General features: G+C 39.5%; 1 protein-coding gene across 1 annotated transcript in view; it reads right to left on the reverse strand.

Moving 5' to 3' along the window:
• LOC135210458 (DNA repair protein complementing XP-A cells homolog) overlaps window positions 1-21,306 on the reverse strand; it is a 158,474-nt gene that overhangs the window by 130,336 nt on the left and 6,832 nt on the right. Inside the window, exons 2-3 of the mRNA XM_064243353.1 lie at window positions 17,947-18,231; window positions 5,725-5,842 (exon numbers count right to left, since the gene is read on the reverse strand). Of these exons, the coding sequence (XP_064099423.1) occupies window positions 5,725-5,842; window positions 17,947-18,206 (378 nt within the window). The 5' untranslated portion in view covers window positions 18,207-18,231. The remainder of the gene's footprint in view (window positions 1-5,724; window positions 5,843-17,946; window positions 18,232-21,306) is intronic.

The following is a 21,306-nucleotide window of genomic DNA, read 5'->3' on the forward strand; positions in this document are numbered from 1 at the left end:
CCCTGGGGAAACAAAGCAAATAATCATAGCTGACGCATTTATCCCACGCAAAATCCCGCAACCATACAGGCCTAAAGAACCATTTAATGGGACCTAAAAAGATAATAGGAAAAACATCCGTTGCCTTTATTGTTCAAAACCAGTTATCCTAAAACAAGAAAAATTCCCTTAACCCAAAGGGAAAAAAAAAGGGGAAATCCCCCCTCCCCCCCCCGGAGCAATTGCAATATCTGGGCGTCGGAGGCGCAGAAACCTTGTTTACAAAACTGAACAAAGCAAAGTTGTGTCCAAACAGCAATTAAGCAAAACCAATTAAACCCAAAAACCAAACAATAAAACCCACTTCGAAACGGAAAACCAGGGTCCAGGTGGCTTGCCTAAGCAAAAACAATAAACCACTTTTGGAGCAGAAAACCCTAAACCAAGCAAAAGTACAATTTAAAGTAAGTTGGTTGGCTATCAGAAATAATGTAAATCAAATGTAAATATTTATATTAGGTCTTGGTGGCTACGGAAAAACCCGAAGAACAACAGCAGCTTGGACTAACCGACCAAAGGTTAGTAGTAAAATAATCTTTTTTTTCATACCAAATCGTCATAAACCTGGAGTTGCAATTCCCGTTCATCCCAGGGTTTGTTCCCGTACTAATGTCCCACCCCAACAGAAAGACCAAAAAATTTCCCAAACAAAACTTTTTTTAATTTTTTGGGGTTACTGGCCTTTACAATTGCTTTACCAAGCATATAAAAAGCCACATAACTAATTGTCAACCACGTGTCAATGAAAACCAAGGGACCACACTAAGGAAACCACCTGGTCAGTTTAAAGGGGCCCCTATCCGGTTGCCAAATCAACATTCCTTGAAAAGAATACCATACCGTAGAATGATTATTAACAGAATTAACGAGTCCCGACAGAAGGGGTGAATAAACACTTTCTTAGTGGGGGTTTAATAGTTTCCTTGACACGTTTATATAGAATTGAATAGCACTAAAAAACAACCACACCCGCAATTTTGAAGTGCGTTGAACGAATATTTTATGAGTGCTTAAAATCAGTAAAATATGGGAAATTTCAACCACATAATAACTGTGGACTCGGGTGGTGTAAATCAATAATAATCTCCCTTAAACGGACGTTGTGTGGAATTTCCCTTTTCCATTAAGCAAAACCAAATAATAAATATTTTATCACCCCATAGGTCCAACTCGGTTTTTTTGGTTAGAAAAACGGATTTAAATTAAATAGGAAGTTGTCAATGTTCTTCGAGGTTTACAACTTCCGTGGATGTTGGTGGATCCGAACTGGAGTTATCGCGGTGGTTTCTCGCGGTTTTTTTTTTTTAAAATACCAGTTTTATCATTTTAATTTCTTTGTATCTATTAAGAATTGAATTGCCAGCAAGTATCCTTTAATACGGTACGCCCGGATAGAAACACTTTTCCACAATATTCAAGGCCAACCATTAATTTGTTACAAATATATAATCAAAAAAAAAAAATCTAAAAAATAATTATAAAAAATAAATATAAAAAAATAAAATTAAAATTATTTGGATTACAAAGGTCGGAAGTCCAATAATAATACACTCCGTAAGAAGTCCGGAAGGGTTTTTACCAAAATTAATAATAAAAAAAGGCAATTCCACGATAATATCAAATAACGCCAACCCTAACCGCTTTAACCATTTAAATATCCAAATAAGTATATGCGTAAGGATTTTTGAAACTCTAACGTTAACGCCTTTTTTAGTAAATGAACAAATTTGAAATAAGCTAAAGTTCAAACACATATCAAACCACTACTGAACCATAGTGTCTGTCCCCCGGTGATTTTATAATTTCGGAGTTCCAATGAAAAAAAAAAAAAAAAAAAAAAAAAAAAAAATTAAAATAAATAAATCTAAAATAAAAATAATAAAAATAAAAAAAATAAAATTAAATAAAATAAAAGAGATTTTAAAGTCCAGGAAGTCCTAGAAGTTGAAAAGTTTTAGTTTCTATTGGAAAATATCCCTATATGAAGTTCTTTATACAGGGTTAAATATAAATAATTTGTATGGAAACCTTTTTCATTTAGTTTCCAATTAACGGCATCTTTAATTTAAACATAAATCTTGCAGGTTTTCCAACATGAAAAACCTAATATGTTTGGTGTTCCAATTTTTTGGTGTACTGGTTTTTTTTTTTTTTTCAGGACATTTTTTTTTTTTTTTTTTCTTTTTTTTTTTTTTTTTTCTCAAAAAAATGTTTTGGGGGGGGGGGGTTCTTCGAAGTATTAAAAAAAAAAACAAAAAATTTAATCCTAAATGTCGTATCTCTTACTTTTTTAAAGCAAGTAACCGTAACTCCCCGTTAGCTGGCTGAGAAGCAATCTCCTGGCCAAAGTTGGAACCCGACACGTCAAATCATTTCTGCCGTATCAGCAATTTGTTTTCCCTTTGAACTCAAAATTATCTGCTTGCACAGGCTTCATCTTTGCTCTTTGCAAAGCAGAGTTGAACCTGGGAAAAGGAAAGGATTGCTTTAGTTTCATGAAACTTCCAACATCGTGGGTTCATAGGGTTTCACATGACAGGCCCAACATAACATATTCTTATCCGTTGGTAGGTGTAATGCAAATTAGTTTAATGGAACTTGCAAATCATTTTTTTTTAAAATTTAATAAACAAATAAGGGGAAAAATAGAATTTGTCCTAAATACATCCAAAATGAATTAATTTTTTTCTGAACCCTCCATAGACCATTTTTCGAAGTAATCACGGATATGGATATGGAGTATTTAAAAAAACCTTGGCAAACATTAGCTTATTACAAATCCATGGTAAATCCACAATTCATGGGAAAACTGTCCACATTTTTTTTCAAAAAATGAAAACCCAAAAAGTTTGTTTATAATAGAAATTAGTTACATAGTTGGGTTTTTTTTTTTTCCGTTTTTGCATCCTCCTACCTATTTAATAATGTTTTAAAAGTTTTAACCCCTCAGAGGCTGCGCCCACGAGAAAATTGAATAATGAAACGCTTTTGTTAGGGGCACATAGGATCTGAATTTTATCAACAACGTTAATTTCAGTTAGCATAGAGAAATACAGAATCCATGAGTTTAATTCTTTCTCTTTGACTCTTCTGTTTTGGCCCCTGGGCAAATCGTTAGCAAATAGCTCCCCGTTTTTTTTTCCACTTCTTTTGTTAGTAATTTTTACTTCACGTAATAATCGAATTTTTTTTCTTTGGGTTTAGGATTTGTTATTGATATCTTGTTTATTTTGTTATAATTATGGGATATTTTTTTTACAGTCCATCATAAGACCTGGATAGGTTCCACTCATTGTTAATGCCATGGATAAAAAAGTTTGTACAGCGGACTCTTTTGAATTCCAAAATATCAGCGATTTCATGTGGGTTTAAGTCTGGTCTACATGGCTCTCTTCCCTCCCCATGTATTTGGATGTCGTCTGAATTTACTTTGCCCTTGTGACAAGTATAATTCCACTTGCAGGCTGATTAATGGAAACCTGGTTACAGTATCCTGCAGTACGAGAGTTTCACATCGCAACTTCAAAAAAAAAAAAAATCGTTCGTCGCAGCGGACGACTATAGTCAAGTAACAAACCGCCTACAATGTGAAAGGAATTTCATGGACTTCTTCGACCGACACCGTATCTCGTCGTTAATCTCGTTTTTCATGCGGAACGCTCCAGCGGCTGTCGGAATTCGACTACAAAAGGGACATACTTCCGACAATTACGACCCGAAGGATATTCAACTCTACTTTGCTGGCGAAGGACTCGTGCTGGGATGAATTGATTCATCGCGAACGTAATCGGTTGTAGCTTAGGATTCAGAGAATAAGTATGAGCGCAAAATAGAACGTTGGACCCGCCCAGGCAAATTTTCCCCTTGTTTTAACCATTGAAAAAGGCCGTTTCATTTGGCTAAAGGTGGTTGTCTGGAACTGTGTAATGGACGAAAAGTTGTTCGAAGCTAGTTAAAAGTGTAGTAGATACCCTCTTCATGTTTCCTATATATATAATAAATAAAGGTATCATGTATCCTATATATATATCATAAAGTATCATGTATCCTATATATAAATGATCATAAATAACAGAATCAAATATCTTTGCGTGTACGCAATAGGAATCTCTTATATATAATTGTCATAAATAACAGAGTCGTAAAATATCTTTGCGTGTACGCAATAGGAATCTCTTATATAAATGATCATAAATAACTGAATCTAAATATATCTTGCGTGTACGCAATAGGAATCTATTTAAAGTGGCACATAGTATTAATCATAATTATATGAATCCATATACATATGTATAAACAAATCAGTAGCCTATAATCAATCTGTTACCTTTTTTCTTACCAATATCTGCAGTTATATATGATTAGTATATTGATTAATGAATCAGATATATAAAAACATTTAGCATAAAAATCAACGAATCAATCAGCATAAAAACATTAATAATTTTATCAATTCATATATGAAATTTTTTATCATTTAAAATATGATTTTTATCATGTTAATCTTCATTCTATGCAATTATCAGAGTACATTAGTATTTTCTGTAGCATATGTATCTTAATGAGATGAAGTGAAAAAACTGTATCATTATATATATCATGTGATCACTATTATTTACCAATATCATTGTTTTATATTTTATTACTTGAATCAATTCATGTACACCATGAATTTTTATTTACTTATATATATATATATTCACATAGTGTCTGTATCACACTCCTATAAGTCAATGCAAGTCAAGTTTGAGTAATATTCAGTGGTTGGTTTTTGGTAGCTGACCGAGCTAATGTAAAGTGTTTACATAACTAAAAAAATATTGGAATGTTAGTCCATATATATAAAAGTCTAAAACTAAAGAGGTCAACCAGATTGCTTGCAGGAATGTGATCAGACTAGAGACGCTAAAGATGACGTATACAATAAGTATGTAGGCTAAGTTGACATGTCGTCACCTGTAGTCATTCATTTGTTTTGAAACAGTCCAAGCTCCCTGCTTGAGACAACTACCGCCTACGTGATCTGTAGCGTGTCTCATTTGATTGTGTGTTCGTATGTAACTATGTCATCTGATAGTATGTTCATATGTTCGAACTACTGTCTGTTCCTTCATAACTTGTAACAGAGATGGTAGACAGGCAGAACAGAGTTAGTGATCGTCATTAGAAGACCTGTACCTCTTTACCTAAGCTTTATCATGTAGAGGAATAGGATTAGCCATCATCATTGGCAGAAGCGATCAAGCTATCGTCATAGAAGACTTGTACAATCATATCTGATCTTCAGCATGTAAAACTTCAGAAGAAATTATATCTATTTTTATACTTAGTGTTTTCTACAAGAACCTCACCGAACCATGAGTTTAACACATCGTCGTAAAGATAATACCGACTTCGTAAGTGATCTACAAAACCCCAGACACTCCATTGAAGATGGAAAGTTGCAATACCAACCGACTTAGCGTATAGATTATCGCTAGTTCTAACATTACCTCATAGGGCGCCTTATCATACAAGGCACAAGCCCTAATACATATTTAAAAACAAAGGATTCAAATTTAATGTTAATCTTATTGGGAGGGTAAAAGCAAAAATTATGAAAACAATTACTACCTACACTAGACTCTATAAAACAAAAAAAAAATTTTAAAACTCCTTTTTCTATTTACCATGAATGATACTTACTGCAGCAATCATATCATCATCTGGAATTTCCTCTTCTTCAATGAAAAACCCACCACCAGTATCAATCAGCTTTGTATCATTGATTCGAATGACCTTTTTCCCTTCATCCTTGTTCTCCCTGAAATGGAAACATCTTATAGTCTTGCAACATGTCATGATTTATATTTGTATACCATCCAATTCCTCCTTAAACTGGGTTTATATAAGTTTCACCAATCTCCATTTCATGAAAATACAAATCTACATTAATTTTTATATTCTATGCATAAAACAGCAGTGCTGATTTTCTACTATACAGTGGAACCTTGGTTTTCGTACACCCTGGTTTTCGTAGACTTTTTCAGATGAAATTTTGTCTCAGGTTTCATACGTTTCCTCAGATTTCATAAACTTAGAAACACTTTCTTCACGGGGCCCATACATGACTAGACTCTGTACCGAGCGCCCAAACAATTCATCCCGTGTTCTCTCATGACCCAATCTACTTTTGTGTTTCTTGTTTTTGAGCTTTTTTTTTTTTTTTTTTATTTGTGTGCCACTGCTAAATAAGCCATCATGGGACCAAAGAAAGTTCCAACTGCTGCCCTTCTTAAAAAATGGCAAGAAACACTATAGAATTTAAGAAAGAACTGGTAGAAAGTGTTGCAAGTTGATCATGGTAAGAAAATGCTTACAAGTTCTGCTGTTAGTGAAATGCTTACAAGTTCTGCTGTTAGTGAATTTAAGGCCAGCATAGGCTGTTTTAAAAAAATCAGAAAGTGAATGGGCAAACCAACATCTTTAATGACAATGCTGTGTTCCACTTTAGGCAATTTTAAAGATGCCAGATACAAATGTGTCTGGACAGTGTTGTTGCGCGACAGGGGTCCAGTGACTTTCAAGCTGGTCCTAGTGCTAGTAAAACCCATAGATGGGCAGTAACCCTAGATAGTACCAGTCAAAAATGAATAGAAGTAACCCCAGATAGGTCCTTGATACCTGAAATCCTTCTGGAGGGGGATTCCCCTTCTAAACAATAACCTCGCCTCCTCCTTCTCCCCTTCTCTCTGTCTTCTATATGCCAACAAGCGTATTCCATAAAGGTAAGAGTGACGTTAAATGTTCATAATTCATTTCTTTATTCACTTACATGTATATTTATTTCTCATTGTTTTCTGTATGTAAAACTGTTTATTCCCTATAAAATGTATTTCTTGTTAATATTTTTGGGGGTCTGGAATGTGTTAATTGCATTTACATTATTCCTTATGGGAACTATCATTTCGGTTTTCGTACATTTAGGACTTCATGGGAGGTTTCAGAGTGGATTATGTACAAAAACCGAGCACACCCAGGAGAGCATGCCCAACTACTAATTCCCCATCCTTTACCAAAACCTATTCCCCATTTACGGTGTCAGTGAGCTAAAGCAATTGTTCTTAAAACAGCCAATCATAGGTACTGGGGAAGCAGTCACACAAATAGAATTAAATCATTTTGCAATTCTGTAAATTTACCACAAGACAAATGTGCCATTCTCAATCTTGGTTTAAAATTATAGTAAAATTTTATTTTTTGTTGAAATATTCCAATTTATATATTTTGTCTACTAAAATGATATTGTTATGATACAATAAAGTTTTATACATACTTACCTGGCAGATATATACTTAGCTATTTGACTCCGTCGTCCAACAGAAATTCGAATTTCGCGCACACGCTACCTGTAGGTCAGGTGATCTACTTACCTGCCGCTGGGTGGCAGGACTAGGAACCATTCCCATGTTCTATCATATTTTTTCTATACTGCCTGTCTCCTGAGGGGAGGTAGGGTGGGTATAATTTTGTATATATCTGCCAGGTAAGTATGTATAAAACTTTATTGTATCATAACAATATCATTTTTATACATTCAACTTACCTGTCAGATATATACTTAGCTGATTCACACCATTGGAGGTGGGACAGAGACAGCTAAATACAGAATCAAACAGGAATCACAACTATCGTTGTAGGTAATAAATAAATAAAACCTTGGTTCCTACCTGTTTAGACTGAAGACTTCATGAATACAATCCAGGAGTCTAGTCAGTCTCAAGAGCCTCAGCGAGATATTGATCTATGGCTAAGAGTTCTTGTGGTTCTGCCAAAGGGGTCTTACCCGCTTACTTGGTAGATCCTGGAAGGACTACGTCAATGGGTGCTTATCCACTTACTTGACAAGACCTATACAAGGAGCACAACATCGATCCCGATCACCTCAACCTATCCATGTTAGTTCTAAGATTGCAAGAAGTTATCCCCTAACCTCTTGCAAACAACCACAAACTCGAATCACAAACATTCGTACAGTAAAGTACAAAAATGAAAATAAAATTTAAAAAAAAAATTGTTTGTACAATCTAGCCAGTAAGATGTCTCTTGATTCCCCCACTGATCCAAACTAGGACGCCCGTGCGCCACCAAGCATACTAATCAGCAGAAAAAACCAACAAATTTTTCTAAGGATCGTTATGTGTTCCCAGCCCCAGCACTGTATCGGCTGATACAAAAGGACCCAGAGAGAAACACTTTTCATATGTTACTTTAACGTCCTTGAGATAGTGCGATGCGAACACTGAATTACACCTCCAGTAAGTCGCATCCACAATGTCTTTTAAAAGACAATGTTCTTCTGAAATGCTAATGAAGTGGCTACCGCTCTAACCTCATGAGCCTTCACTCGGAGAGTCCTGAAAGAGTCTTCAGTGCAGTTATTATGAGCATCCGTAATAATGCTCCTCACAAAAAATGCTAATGCATTTTTTGACATGGGTCTACTAGGATCCCGAACTGCGCACCACAGGCTTTGTTTACATCCGTTGAGTTCATTCTTCTTCTTTAAATAGAACTTCAGAGCTCTAACCGGACATAAAGATCTTTCTAATTCCTCTCCTACTAGATTTGAAAGTCCTTTAACTTCAAAACTCTTTGGCCAGGGTTTTGAAGGGTTCTCGTTCTTGGCCAGAAACAGAGTCTGGAAAGAACAAATTGCCGCATCACTCTTAAATCCTACTCGAGAATCTAGAGCGTGTATTTCACTAATTCTCTTCGCAGTCGCTAACGACAACAAGAAAATACATTTTCTCGTTAGATCTCTAAACGACGCGTTGAGAGGAGGTTCAAATCTACTAGATGATAGAAATCTCAAAACTACATCTAGGTTCCAGTTAGGAGTGCGAGGAGAAAAGGTTTTAGAGGTTTCAAAAGATCTAATAAGATCGTGGAGATCTTTATCTTCTGCAATTCTCAAACCTCTGTTTCGAAATACGGCAGAAAGCATACTTCAATAACCTTTAATGGTAGAAACTGATAATTTTGATTCTTCCCTAAGGAAAATCAAGAAATCAGCTATGTTGGTCACAGAGGTATCGGAGAGGACAGTTTATTCTTCTTACACCAATCTTCTAGAAACATCCCATTTTGATTGGTAGACCCGCAATAGTTGAAGATCTCCGGGCCCTAGCAATTGCTTTTGAAGCTTTGCTTGAAAAGCCTCTCGCTCTGACAAGTCTTTCGATAGTCGAAAGGCAGTCAGAGTGAGACGGGGCGGGAGGTTTTGATGGTACCTCTCGAAATGGGGTTGTTTGAGAAGATCTCTCCTGTGTGGAAGAGATCTTGGGAAGTCCACTGTCCATTCCTGTACCTCTGTGAACCAATCTTGAGACGGCCAAAAGGGAGCGATGAGTGTTAGTCTCATCCCTCTTGATGCCGCAAATTTTCTTAACACCACTCCTAACATTTTGAAGGGGGGAAAGGCGTAGGCATCTAGGCCTGACCAGTCCAGCAGCATGGCGTCCACCGCTATCGCTCTCGGGTCTTCCACTAAGGAGCAAAAGTTCTCTATCCTTCTGGATAGTAGGTGGCGAATAGGTCTATATGTGGACTGCCCCACAGGGACCACAGAGCTTGACACACCTGAATGTGAAGGGTCCATTCTGTGGGGAGAACTTGGTTTAACCTGCTTAGCCAGTCTGCTCTGATGTTCTTCTCTCCTTTCACGAATCTTGTGAGAAGAGTCACCTTCTTTTCTTTTGCCCAATACAACAGCTCTTTTGCTATATGGAATAGAGAAAGAGAGTGAGTTCCCCCTTGTTTCTTGATATAGGCCAATGCTGTGGTGTTGTCCGAGTTGACCTGTACCACTTGACCTAACACCTCTGTCTCGAAGGCTTTTAGAGCTAGAAGAACGGCAATAAAGTTCTTTTGGAGTTTATATGCCAGTCTTGCTGATCCTTCCTCCATTGGCCTGATACTTCTTTTTGTCCCTAGAGTCGCTCCCCATCCCTTCTCTGAAGCGTCTGAGAAACAAGATTAGGTTTGGGTTCCGAACATCTAGAGACAAGCCCTCGTTCTTTTCTAAGGGAAAAATCCACCACTTCAGATGATTCTTTACTTCCAGAGGAATACTGAAAGTGTCTGAAAGTTGCCCGTTCTTCCAACTCCAAATTCTTCTTAGGAAGAATTGAAGAGGGCGTAAGTGGAGTCTTCCTAGCGAAATGAAACTGTTCTAGTGAGGAAAGGGTTCCCAGAAGACTTAACCACTCCCTCACCGAACTCCGTTCTTTCTCTAGGAAGCTCGAGATTTTCTGTAATCCCCGAGCAATCCTTTCTTGGGCCTGGGCGAAAAGAAAAGGCCCCGAAAACCCCGAGAATCCATCCGAATCCCCAAATAGACTAAGTTCTGACTGGGGATCATCTGAGATTTCTCGAGGTTCACGAGTAATCCTAACGTCTTTGCTAGGTTTAAAGTAGACTGTAGGTCCTCCAAACACAGTTTCTCCGACTTGGCCCGGATTAGCCAATCGTCGAGATACATTGAGATGTGTTTATCCCTTTTAAATGAAGCCATTTGGGCCACGTTCCGCATCAGATACGTGAATACCTGAGGGGCGGTCGATAGGCCGAAGCACAAGGCCCTGAACTGGAAGATTTGTCCTTGTACAACAAATCTTAGATATTTTCTTGACGATGGGTGAATCGGAACATGAAAGTAGCATCCTGAAGGTCAGGGATACCATCCAATCTCCCTGACGTAGGGAAGACAGAACTGAAGCTGAAGTCTCCATGGAGAACTTCTTTTTCTCCATGTACCGGTTCAGGACTCTTACATCTAGGACGGGTCTCCATCCCCCCGAAGCCTTTGGAACCAAGAAAAGGCGGTTGTAAAACCCCGGGGAGAATGGATCCTGCACTAGCTCTATTGCATTCTTGTCCCTCATCGACACCACCGTCTGAAGGAGAGTCTCGTTCAGTTCCAGGGTCCCCTTGTAACTCATCGACAAATCCTTCGGAGATGTTGCCAAAGGAGGTCTGTCTACGAAGGGAATGATGTACCCCTTCTGTAGGACAGACAGAGTCCAGGGATCTGCTTCTCTTACGGACCAGGCCTCCAGAAAGTATTGAAGTCTGGCCCCTACTGTGCTTGGAGGACATGGCTGCTATTTGCTCTTTTTTAAAAGAGCGGAAGGAAGACCTCCCTCGCTTGTCAAAGGGTTTTCTCTTCGAAGTTGATCGAGTTGAGGGGGCTCCACGAAAGGGCACCACTGGAGTACGAGCCACCTTCTTCTGAGTCGGAACTGCAGGTCTAATTTTCTTTGTAGATTACACAAGAAGGTCCTGCGTAGCCTTTTCTGACAGGGATCTCGAAACATCCTTCACTAACGATGAAGGAAACAGATGTTCTGACAGAGGTGCAAATAGTAGAGCAGACCTCTGAGAAGGAGAAACTCCTTTCGTCAGAAAGGAACTGTAAAGAGATCTTTTCTTTAACATTCCAGATCCAAAAAGTGCCGCCAACTCACCAGAACCATCTTGCACAGCCTTATCCATGCAAGATAGGACACTGTGCAAAGTTTCTGGATCAAGAAAATCTGGCTCACTCGTCTTCTTAGCCAGCACCCCAAGAGACCAATCCAAGAAGTTGAACACCTCTAAGACGTGAAAAATTCCCTTAAGGTGCTGATCTAATTCCGACATACTCCAGGACGCCTTTGCTGAATTGAGAGACTCTTCTCACAGACTCTACAAGACTCGAGAAATCTGAATCTGCAGACGAGGGGAGCATCAATCCCATCGCCTCTTCCGTCTTATACCAAATGCCTCTTTTCCCCGTCAGCTTGGAGGGAGGAGAGCAATAAACAGTTCTCAAAGTTTCCTTTTTAGATAAAAGCCACGAATCCAAAGACTGGAGGGCTTTCTTCATTGAGATCGCAGGCTTCATCTTTAAGAAAGCCGAGGATTTCAGGGTTTTTGTGCTCGAAAACAGAGATCTCGGCGAAGGAGGAGCTGCAGGACTAAGAGAATCCCCAAACTCCTCAAGAAGTAACGAGGCTAAAACTTTATAGTTGGAAAGTCCCTCGTTAGTTGAAACTTCTTCCTCAGAAATCTCTTCAAGTTCAAGGTTAGAAGATCGCTCTTTCCTGAACGATTCTCTATCAAGAGAAGCCGCTCTAGGAGAATTGGCTGACACTTCGCGTCTAGAAAACTTGACGCTCTTGTCTGGCGTCTCGCGCCTGGAAGGCTCTACTCGTTTCGTTGGCGTCTTGCGTTTGACAGGAGAACGGATCCTGCTCGGCCTATGCAAGGCTGATGAATCCGATTCCAAATCGGAGGATGACAAATTTCTAAGGCGAGTCTGAACCCTCGATAGCCTAGACTTCTTAATAGGCAGGAAATCGTCTTTCCTTCTGGGAGGGTCTTTTGACAGAACTCCCACCAGAGAAGTGATGGAATCCTGCATAGTGCGAAGGATTCTATTAGTCTCTTCATTATTGTCTACCCTCGGTTGTTTAATTACTGAATGGTCCTCCTCTTGAAAACGCTCAGGACTTGAAGTAATCCTGGGTTCATCCAAACGTCTTTTCAGGGGGCGAGAAAGATCCGCCGATCTCCAACCTCTTTTAAGTGAAGAATTCTCCGAGGAGGAGAAACACTCACGCAGAACGCTTTTTCTGTAGCGTTCTCTGGCATTCTGTGGCAATACAGAAAATGCCGAAGGGACGTCTGACTTTGGGGTTTTGGGGATCCTCCACAACCTCCTTACGGCTTTCGACATTCCTTCTCCTCTGGGCTTGGGAGCTTGAAAGAGGTCTAGGCCTGGGAGCGTTGTGGAGACAATCAAACGCCCCCTCCACTGCACTGGGGACACTTATATCACTATCCACAGCACTATAATCACACTGCTTACCTTCAATAGCCGCCTTTTTGGTTTCCATTTTCCGAAGGGCGGCTTTAAGATTCGCAATCTCAGATGCCAAATCTGTGGGTTCTAATAAAGGAGCAGGTACATTAGATGGGGCAGTAAAAGGAGAAGAGGGTATAATAATACTGATAACCCAGCTAGATACAGAACTAGACAAAGGTTTGGAAGAAGACCTCCTCACCCTGTCTCTTTCCAACTTCTTCAAGTATGAAGTTAGAGATTTCCATTCTTCCGCACTCAAATCCTTGCATTCATTACAAGTATTACCAAAAGAACATTCATACATCCTGCATTTCTTGCAAATAGTATGAGGATCAAGCGATGCCTTCGGCATCCAAACTTTACAACCCACATTCACACACATTCTCACCACACTTCCAGAATCAGACATCATGTTGAACAATCCAAATCAAATTCCAAAAACGGTCCACAATCGCGTATGCCAGTACAATCAATGCAAATACGTCACCGAGAAGTCCAAACGAAGATCAATTGCGATGCAAAATACAAATCCAGCCGAGATACCCACAACGATGTTGCCAGTATGGCCGACAGAAAAAATATGATAGAACATGGGAATGGTTCCTAGTCCTGCCACCCAGCGGCAGGTAAGTAGATCACCTGACCTACAGGTAGCGTGTGCGCGAAATTCGAATTTCTGTCAGACGACGGAGTCAAATAGCTAAGTATATATCTGACAGGTAAGTTGAATGTATAAAAAGATAAATTTATATTAAATTGATAGTAATTAACCTTTTGAGAAAAAAAAAATTTGCACAGCTTTCCAAAAATCTACAGAAAGAATAAGTTCAGTGTGAAATGGAATGGAATATAAAAGTTAAGCCAATGGCCATGTCCTGGGACCTATGACATCATTCAGCGCTGAAGGGGATATTGGCAATAAAAAGGTTTGAAAGGTGTAACAGGAGGAAAACCTCGTAATTGCACTATGAAATAACTGTTAGCAGAGGGGGGAAAGTAGAATTGAAGAAAAAGAATATAAATGTAGGTACAGTAAAAGGAATGTAAGGTGTTGCAGCCAGAGGCTGAAGGGTTACTGCAAAGAACCTGAATTACCACCAAGGCCATTTCACATTTGTTTGTTCTTTTGAAACTGTGATATCCTTATTTTGATGATACAGTACTGGCTGCTTTTATGGAAAAAGGACGACAAGCAGCTGCCTTATATCCTTGTCTAAGAAAGAATTTCAGGGGACTCAGGACACACCAGCAAATAATGCACCCTCCCACCCTCCCATGTGATCAACAAAAACAAAGAGGTCCGAATCTCTGAGGATACCAGGTCTGCATTGAGAGTATCTGGCACTAAAAGTCAACAATGACTATTTTTTTTATTCATTTTTATTTTTCATAGCTAACAAACCTGGATAAATCTTCTGGCACCAGCTGAAAACCAGTTAAAAACAATAAAAAATTATATAAGCAACGAATCTGTGGAATCTGGAAGCTGGTCAGCGACCACTCTTAAACCTTGTGACGCATTTAGTCTCTTCCAATCCAGGATTACAAGAGGAACGGCTAAAGGTGGGCAGACAGTCGTAAGACCTCAGGTGTGTTAGCTATGAAAACTACAAATTAATTACAAATTTGTCATTTGTTGTGAAATAAAACATTCAGTCTTAACATTAGGATAGACTCAAACTTAGAGGGAGGTATAAGAATCCTGAACTAACTGGAGGTTCGGCACACCTGACCACTCTTCTTAAAAATGAGTGTTCTAAAGAACTGTAACCAAGCCTTCGAGATGTTAGATATATACAGGTATCTAAAACTGGGAGTAAGTACAATGTAACGTGTTCATATTCATTACATGCATGAAAGACAAAGAGACTATATCTGTTCAAGCAACAAACAAGTGTTGCAACTAGCCATTGCTGTCGACAATCAACTGCATCAAGCCAGTTTCAGCGTATGATGTGTTCATTCTTCAACCCACCCATAGGAATGAAAGGAAAAAAGGGAAAGAAAGAGACCAGTCATCTCACCCATTCTCTCTTCTACACAATCATCTTAGGCAAGATACATATAAACTGTTCCACCAGGGGCACTGGATGAGCTACACAACTTGTTGGGCAGCTACCACTGGACCCAAGGAAAAAGTGTCCAAGGATCTGTGAGCAATATCCTTTGGGTAGCTGGAAGTGAACATGGTTTGCTACAGCAAGGAGCCAGCATTCAAAATCCTATGAACACATGTTCTTCTTAAATACCAGGGAGGAACTGATTCCTCTGATATCATGTGCAGTATTGGTGACAAAACTTGATGATGAGGAGTAGATTTGCCTAATCACCTCACATAGTCAAAATAAAATGGTATTCTTGGACATTTCTTTCTTGACTCTGCCTGTGCTAACAAAACGTCTATGAAACCAAGGTCTTAGGTGGTGAGTCCTTTTTAAATAACAATGCAGTGCTCTGACAGGACAAAGCAGTAACTCTAAAGGATCATTGTTAACAAATTTCTTCATGTGAGGAATGGAAAAAAAAAAATAAAAAAAGCAAATCAGCCATTGTGGACAGAGGGATATTGAGTCTTGGCCATGAATTTGGGGGCAAATTCCAAAGTTATGGACCCCCAACCCCTGGTGTGTTTTTTCATAATCTAGATAATGGAGCTCTCCAACTTTTTTCAGGGAAGCCAAAGCCAGATGGAAAACTGTCTTCAAAGTCAGCTCCCTGTCTTACAAACGACATAGGGGTTTGAATGGAGCTCAAGTGAGACTACTCAGTACTAGAGTAAGGTCCCATGTAGGAGGTTTCAGTTCCCTAGGTGAACAAGACTGCTCAAAGCTCCTGAACAACAAAGAGATCTCCCAGGATGAGAGAGGCTCATGTCTTTCAGACGTAGAACTAATTCCAAGGCAGCCCTGTAGCCTTTGATCATAGACAAAAAGTTATTTTTCTGTCCTGAGAAAGTTCAGAATGTCCACTATGTGCTGAACAGAAGTTCCGAATGGAAAGAAACCCTGTCGACGACACCAATCACAGGAGACGGCACCACTGACAGAAAAGATAGAAGATCTGGGAACCACTCTGCTTGGGGCCACAAGGGTGCTATTTGGGTCAGCCTGAGATTCTTGGAACCCATCACTCTGTTCAGGACATGACGGATCAGGCAGAATGGGAGAAGGCGTACACTTCTAGATTGTCCCAAGGATGCTGAAGGGCATCCTCCACTACAGCGAAAGAATCAGGGACCTCCAAACAATAGACCTCTAGTTTCCTCTTGAAGCGCATATCAAAGAGGTCTAACATGGGTCTCCCCCATTGATGGAATAGGCTGTCCACTATGTCCTGATGCAGAAATCACTCCATACCTAGAATGTGACTCCAACGACTTAGCTTGTCAGTCACCACATTCCTCTTGCCCGGAATGTACCTGGCCATGAGCTCCACAGAGTTGTCAATCGTTGGCGGGTGCAATTCGACTGTCCTTAAACTTGCTCCTCAGTACACCTTTGTATTTTCAATCAATTGCTCTGTTTATGACCACCTATGTGGGCACTGAAACATGTGAGTTAACAAATGAACAATATGAGCAGTATATTTTTCCATTTCCTTACAAAATCTCTTAGATCATCTACCTCTTGACGACAAAATACAATAAATATTGAGACTACACAAAATGAATGCTGTTAAAACAACTACAGGCAGTCCCCGGGTTACGACGGGGGTTTCATTCTTGAGATGTGTTGTAAGCCGAAAAACATTGTAAGCCAGAACATCATCAAAAATCCTAAGAAAACCTTACTTTTAATGCTTTGGGTGCATTAAAAACTATGCAAACTACATTCTTATTGAATTTTTCATCCAAAAAACCTTCAAATATTGATTATTTTGCATTTTTGGAGTCACATTTCTTCTGCCAGATGAGCATTGTAGGCGTCGTAACCCTGGAACGTGTCGTAATCCTGGAAATAATTTCTGATGAATATAATTCAAAAGCGCCATAACCTCGGAATGTCGTAAGCTGAACCCGTCGTAACCCGGGAACTGCCTGTATTGTTTTCAATATTGCCCATTTTACTTCCAATAATAATAACTTCCCTAATGATCCAAAGATTAGAGTAAATAACATCCAGGTATTTCACAAGTCCTGGTTATCAGTATATCACAACCTATGCCGATAGGCAAAGAAAGATACATCACAACTTACAGTACCTCCAGCAGGTCTAATCGATCTAACAGATTAACACTGAAGTCATCCAAATGCAAAATAAGTGACTAAGCCAGCAATTCAAAAGAACAGTGAACAGCAAACACTATAACAAGCAAGAAATTTTCATTTGCATAGGACTTAGTCTGATCTAGGTAAGATCTACAATGGTTAACTTACTGATTAACTACAGAAACAAAATCAGATTATGAACTTTTTACTTCAGAAAAATTATGGTCAGCTGTAACTTAAGAAATTTAGATAAAAAACTATAAAGGATAACAAACTATTAGTAAAGTACCAGACACTTTATGAACCTGCATTACTCTTATTCATGAAAATAAACACTGTTTGCTGATATACTCCACAATGAAAAATGATGAAAACTGAGTGTTTTATTCTTACAAACAGGTTTGTCTGCATTATGCTTCTTCAAGGGAACTATATTCTTTCTATTTTCCTACTTCCTTTCATGGTAGAATGCATCATTAAATACATTATTTATAAAAACTTACATACAGTATTACCCCAATTTTTTGTGCTTCAGTTTGTTGCAGATTTTTGTGGAACATATTTTTCACTTTTCTGCAGGAACTAGCAAATTTTTCTCTGGTCCATATCTCTAAAATTATCACTAAATAATTTGCTTTTTTCATATTAAATTAGGAAGTGAACTACGTATCTATAAGCATTTTTAGAGGGGTTTTGCATCTCCATAGATTTTGCTTTTCTGTGGAGGGTTCTGGAACCTATCCCCGAGAAAAAGTGGGGTTGCACTATACATACTAGAACTTAAATTTAATACAATATTCATATCACTCACTTGGGCTTGATATAAGGTGTTCTACGATTTATCTTATCCTGTCTTATAAGAAGTGCCTTCTGCCTGTTTTGTTCTATTCTTGCTTTCTGTGCAGGACTCAGTGTGATTTTTTCTTTTTTACTATCTTTGGTTTCCTCTTCCTTCTCTGGAGTTTTCTGCAAATTGCTTTCTGACTTACAGACCTTACTGGGTGTTGGTTCATCATCTTCAGAGTCTGAACTATCAAATAAACTCCTTTTCCTACTTTCTGTAGCAGACATTTTTCAATTGATATTGCACAATGATCTGGAAAGGAGAAAATATCTTACAAGAATAAAAAACAATACATATGCAATATACGTACTTTGTTTTCTTTTGCAGCCGTAATTGGTACCTGTACTGTATGTGATAGCGCAATTGAAAGGTCATCTCTAATTTATGAACAGGTAATTATCCAAATCTTACCAACAGGCTGCAAGGAGGAAATTAAATGAAAATGGAGAAATTAAAGCTGAGAAGAAAGGAATAATGGAACAAAGAGCTCTGCTGTAAAAATCTATTGAATAAATAAGAAAAACGTATACACATTACTATGACATATGGACAAATAGTAATTGTGATATCCAAGGACATTAGAATAGCTCCAGGGATGATGAAAAATTGTAAAGCCCCAAGTCCATCAAGAATAGTAAGCAATTTGCTCTACGAATTAGCAGTCACTGATACTAACTATATCATCTGCGCAACACAGATAAAGATGAGATAAGAAAAGTTGCTTAAAAGTTGTGGGTACTTTCTAGAACGATAGGGTACTGCTGTACAGAATTTTAGCCCATTGTGCCCGATGTTTAGTGTTAGGCTATTTGGGGTGGTGTACAGGGGGTCAAAGCCCCCTAGCCAGATGAGTAAGATTAACCCTTAATGGACGGATACCCTCATATGTGTAGCAATAATAGGTTTTGGGTGATGAATGGACGGATTCACTCATGTTGAGCTTCAAAAATTCACTGGTGGCAACTTTTAGATTAGCTCAGCTCGCTTATTCTAGGCGGCTCATGACTTTGTTGTGTACTTGACCTCAAATAGCCTAACACTAAACATCGGGCACAATGGGCTAAAATGATATTGTTAAACTACAATAAAGTTTTGTACATACTTACCTGGCAGATATACTTAGCTATAGTCTCCGACGTTCCGACAGAATTTCAAAATCTCGCGGCACACGCGACAGGTAGGTCAGGTGGTTCTACCTTACCCGCCGCTGGGTGGCGGGAGTATGAACCAATCTATCTCTCCAGCCAGATTTTTTCTCTTTCACCTGTCTCCTGAGGGAGGCTGGGTGGGCCATTAGACGTATATATCTGCCAGGTAAGTATGTACAAAACTTTATTGTAGTTTAACAATATCATTTTTGTACATGAACTTCCCTGCCAGATATATACTTAGCTGATTGGCACCCTTGGTGGAGGGTAAGAGACAGCTAAAGTAATAAGGAGAGATAAGAAACAACTGATGTGTAGGATATAAATAACCTTGGTTCTTACCTGTTCAGGCAGAAGACTTCATTGATATTATCTCTGAGTCTGCGTTGCCTGGAGAGCTACAGCTAGGACGTGACCTGATGCTGAAAGACTCTCGGATCTACCACTGGGATATGTGATCCCTTGTGTGGTAGAATCCAGTCGGATCCTGTTTAAAGGGAGTTCGTCCCTATCTTAACAGGTCCTAACCACTACTACTGCAAGGAGCCACACTCATCAGACCACCTAACCAAACTACTAAAGATTAGTATTCACCTAAAGAAGATGCCTTCATGCATCCTCTTTAAGGCAACCAACAACAACAAATACAAGGGGGAAAAATTTATACTACTAAACAGGATGAGTTCCAGCTCCCTGCCCAGCACTGAATCCGCAGATACGTACGTGGCCCAAGGCGAAGCATTTTTCGTAAGTGATTCTCACATCACGTAAGTAGTGGTTCGCGAACACTGACTGACATCTCCAGAATGTTGTCTCCATCAGATTTCGCACGGACATATTCTTGTTGAAAGCAGAGAAGTTGCTATGGCTCTTACTTCGTGTGCTTTCACTTAAGAAGCCTAAGATGTTCTTCTCTGCAGGATCCGTGTGCTTCTTTGATGAGGCTTCTCAAGAAGAAGGACAATGCGTTCTTCGACAATGGACGAGTAGGCTCTTTTACTGAACACCACAGTACCTCTCGGTTGGCTTTCAGTTGCTCTTTTCTTCTAAGGTAGTATTTCACCATTCTCACTGGGCAAAGAGTTCTCTCGGTTTCTTCTCCTACCAAAGAAGATAACCCACGAATCTCGAAGTTCTTGGGCCATGGGACTTGATGGGTTCTCATTCTTTGCAAGAAAACCAGGAAGGAAAGAGCAAATGAGAGAGTCCTCCTTAAAAACCACATTACCATCAATCGCCTGAAGCTCACTCACTCTTCTGGCGGAAGCTAGAGCCATCAAAAACAGAGTCTTCCTGGTAAGGTCTCTGAATGAGGCTGAATTAGGGGGTTCAAACCTAGAGGACCCAAGGAATTGAAGGACTACATCCAAATTCCAGCTAGGTGTCTTAGGATACTGCATTTTCGTTGTATTAAACGACCTAATAAGGTCCTGTAGGTCCTTATCTTCCGATAAGTTGAGGCCCTGTGCCTGAAGACATTCGCCAAACATACTACGATAGCCTTTCAATCGTCGAAACGACTAAGCCACATTCTTGTCTTAAGAATAAAAAGAAGTCTGCGATTTGATTCACAGAGGTACTGGAAGAGGAAACGTTATTCCTCTTGCACCATCTTCTGAAGACATCCCACTTCGATTGGTACACTCGTAATGTGGAAGACCTTCTCGCTCTAGCGATTGCCTTAGCAGCTGCTGACGAAAAGCCTTTCGCTCTGACCAGTTTCTGGACAGTCTGAAGCCAGTCAGACTGAGAGCGGGGAGGTTTTTGTGGTACCTGTCGAAGTGGGGCTGTCTGAGTAGATCGCATCCTTAGAGGAAGCGATCTTGGAAAATCCACTAGCCATTCCAGCACCTTCTGTGAACCAATCTTGTGCTGGCCAAAAGGGAGCTATCAAAGTCATCCTCGCGGAATCTGACTCTGCGAACTTTTTTAAAGTCAACCCCAGAATCTTGAAGGGGGAAACGCGTATACATCGAGTCCTTTCCAATCGAGTAGGAGGGCGTCTATCCCTATTGCTCCTGGATCCGAGATGGGAGAGCAATACAGATCCAGTCTTTTTGTTCTTTGCAGTTGCAAACAGGTCTAAGAGAGGCCTGCCCCACAACTTCCAAAGGCTCTGGCAAACATCTTGGTGCAGAGTCCACTCTGTGGGAAGGACCTGATCTTTCCTGCTGAGGAG

Source organism: Macrobrachium nipponense, chromosome 39 (assembly GCF_015104395.2).
Source record: "Macrobrachium nipponense isolate FS-2020 chromosome 39, ASM1510439v2, whole genome shotgun sequence".
NCBI lineage: Eukaryota > Metazoa > Arthropoda > Malacostraca > Decapoda > Palaemonidae > Macrobrachium > Macrobrachium nipponense.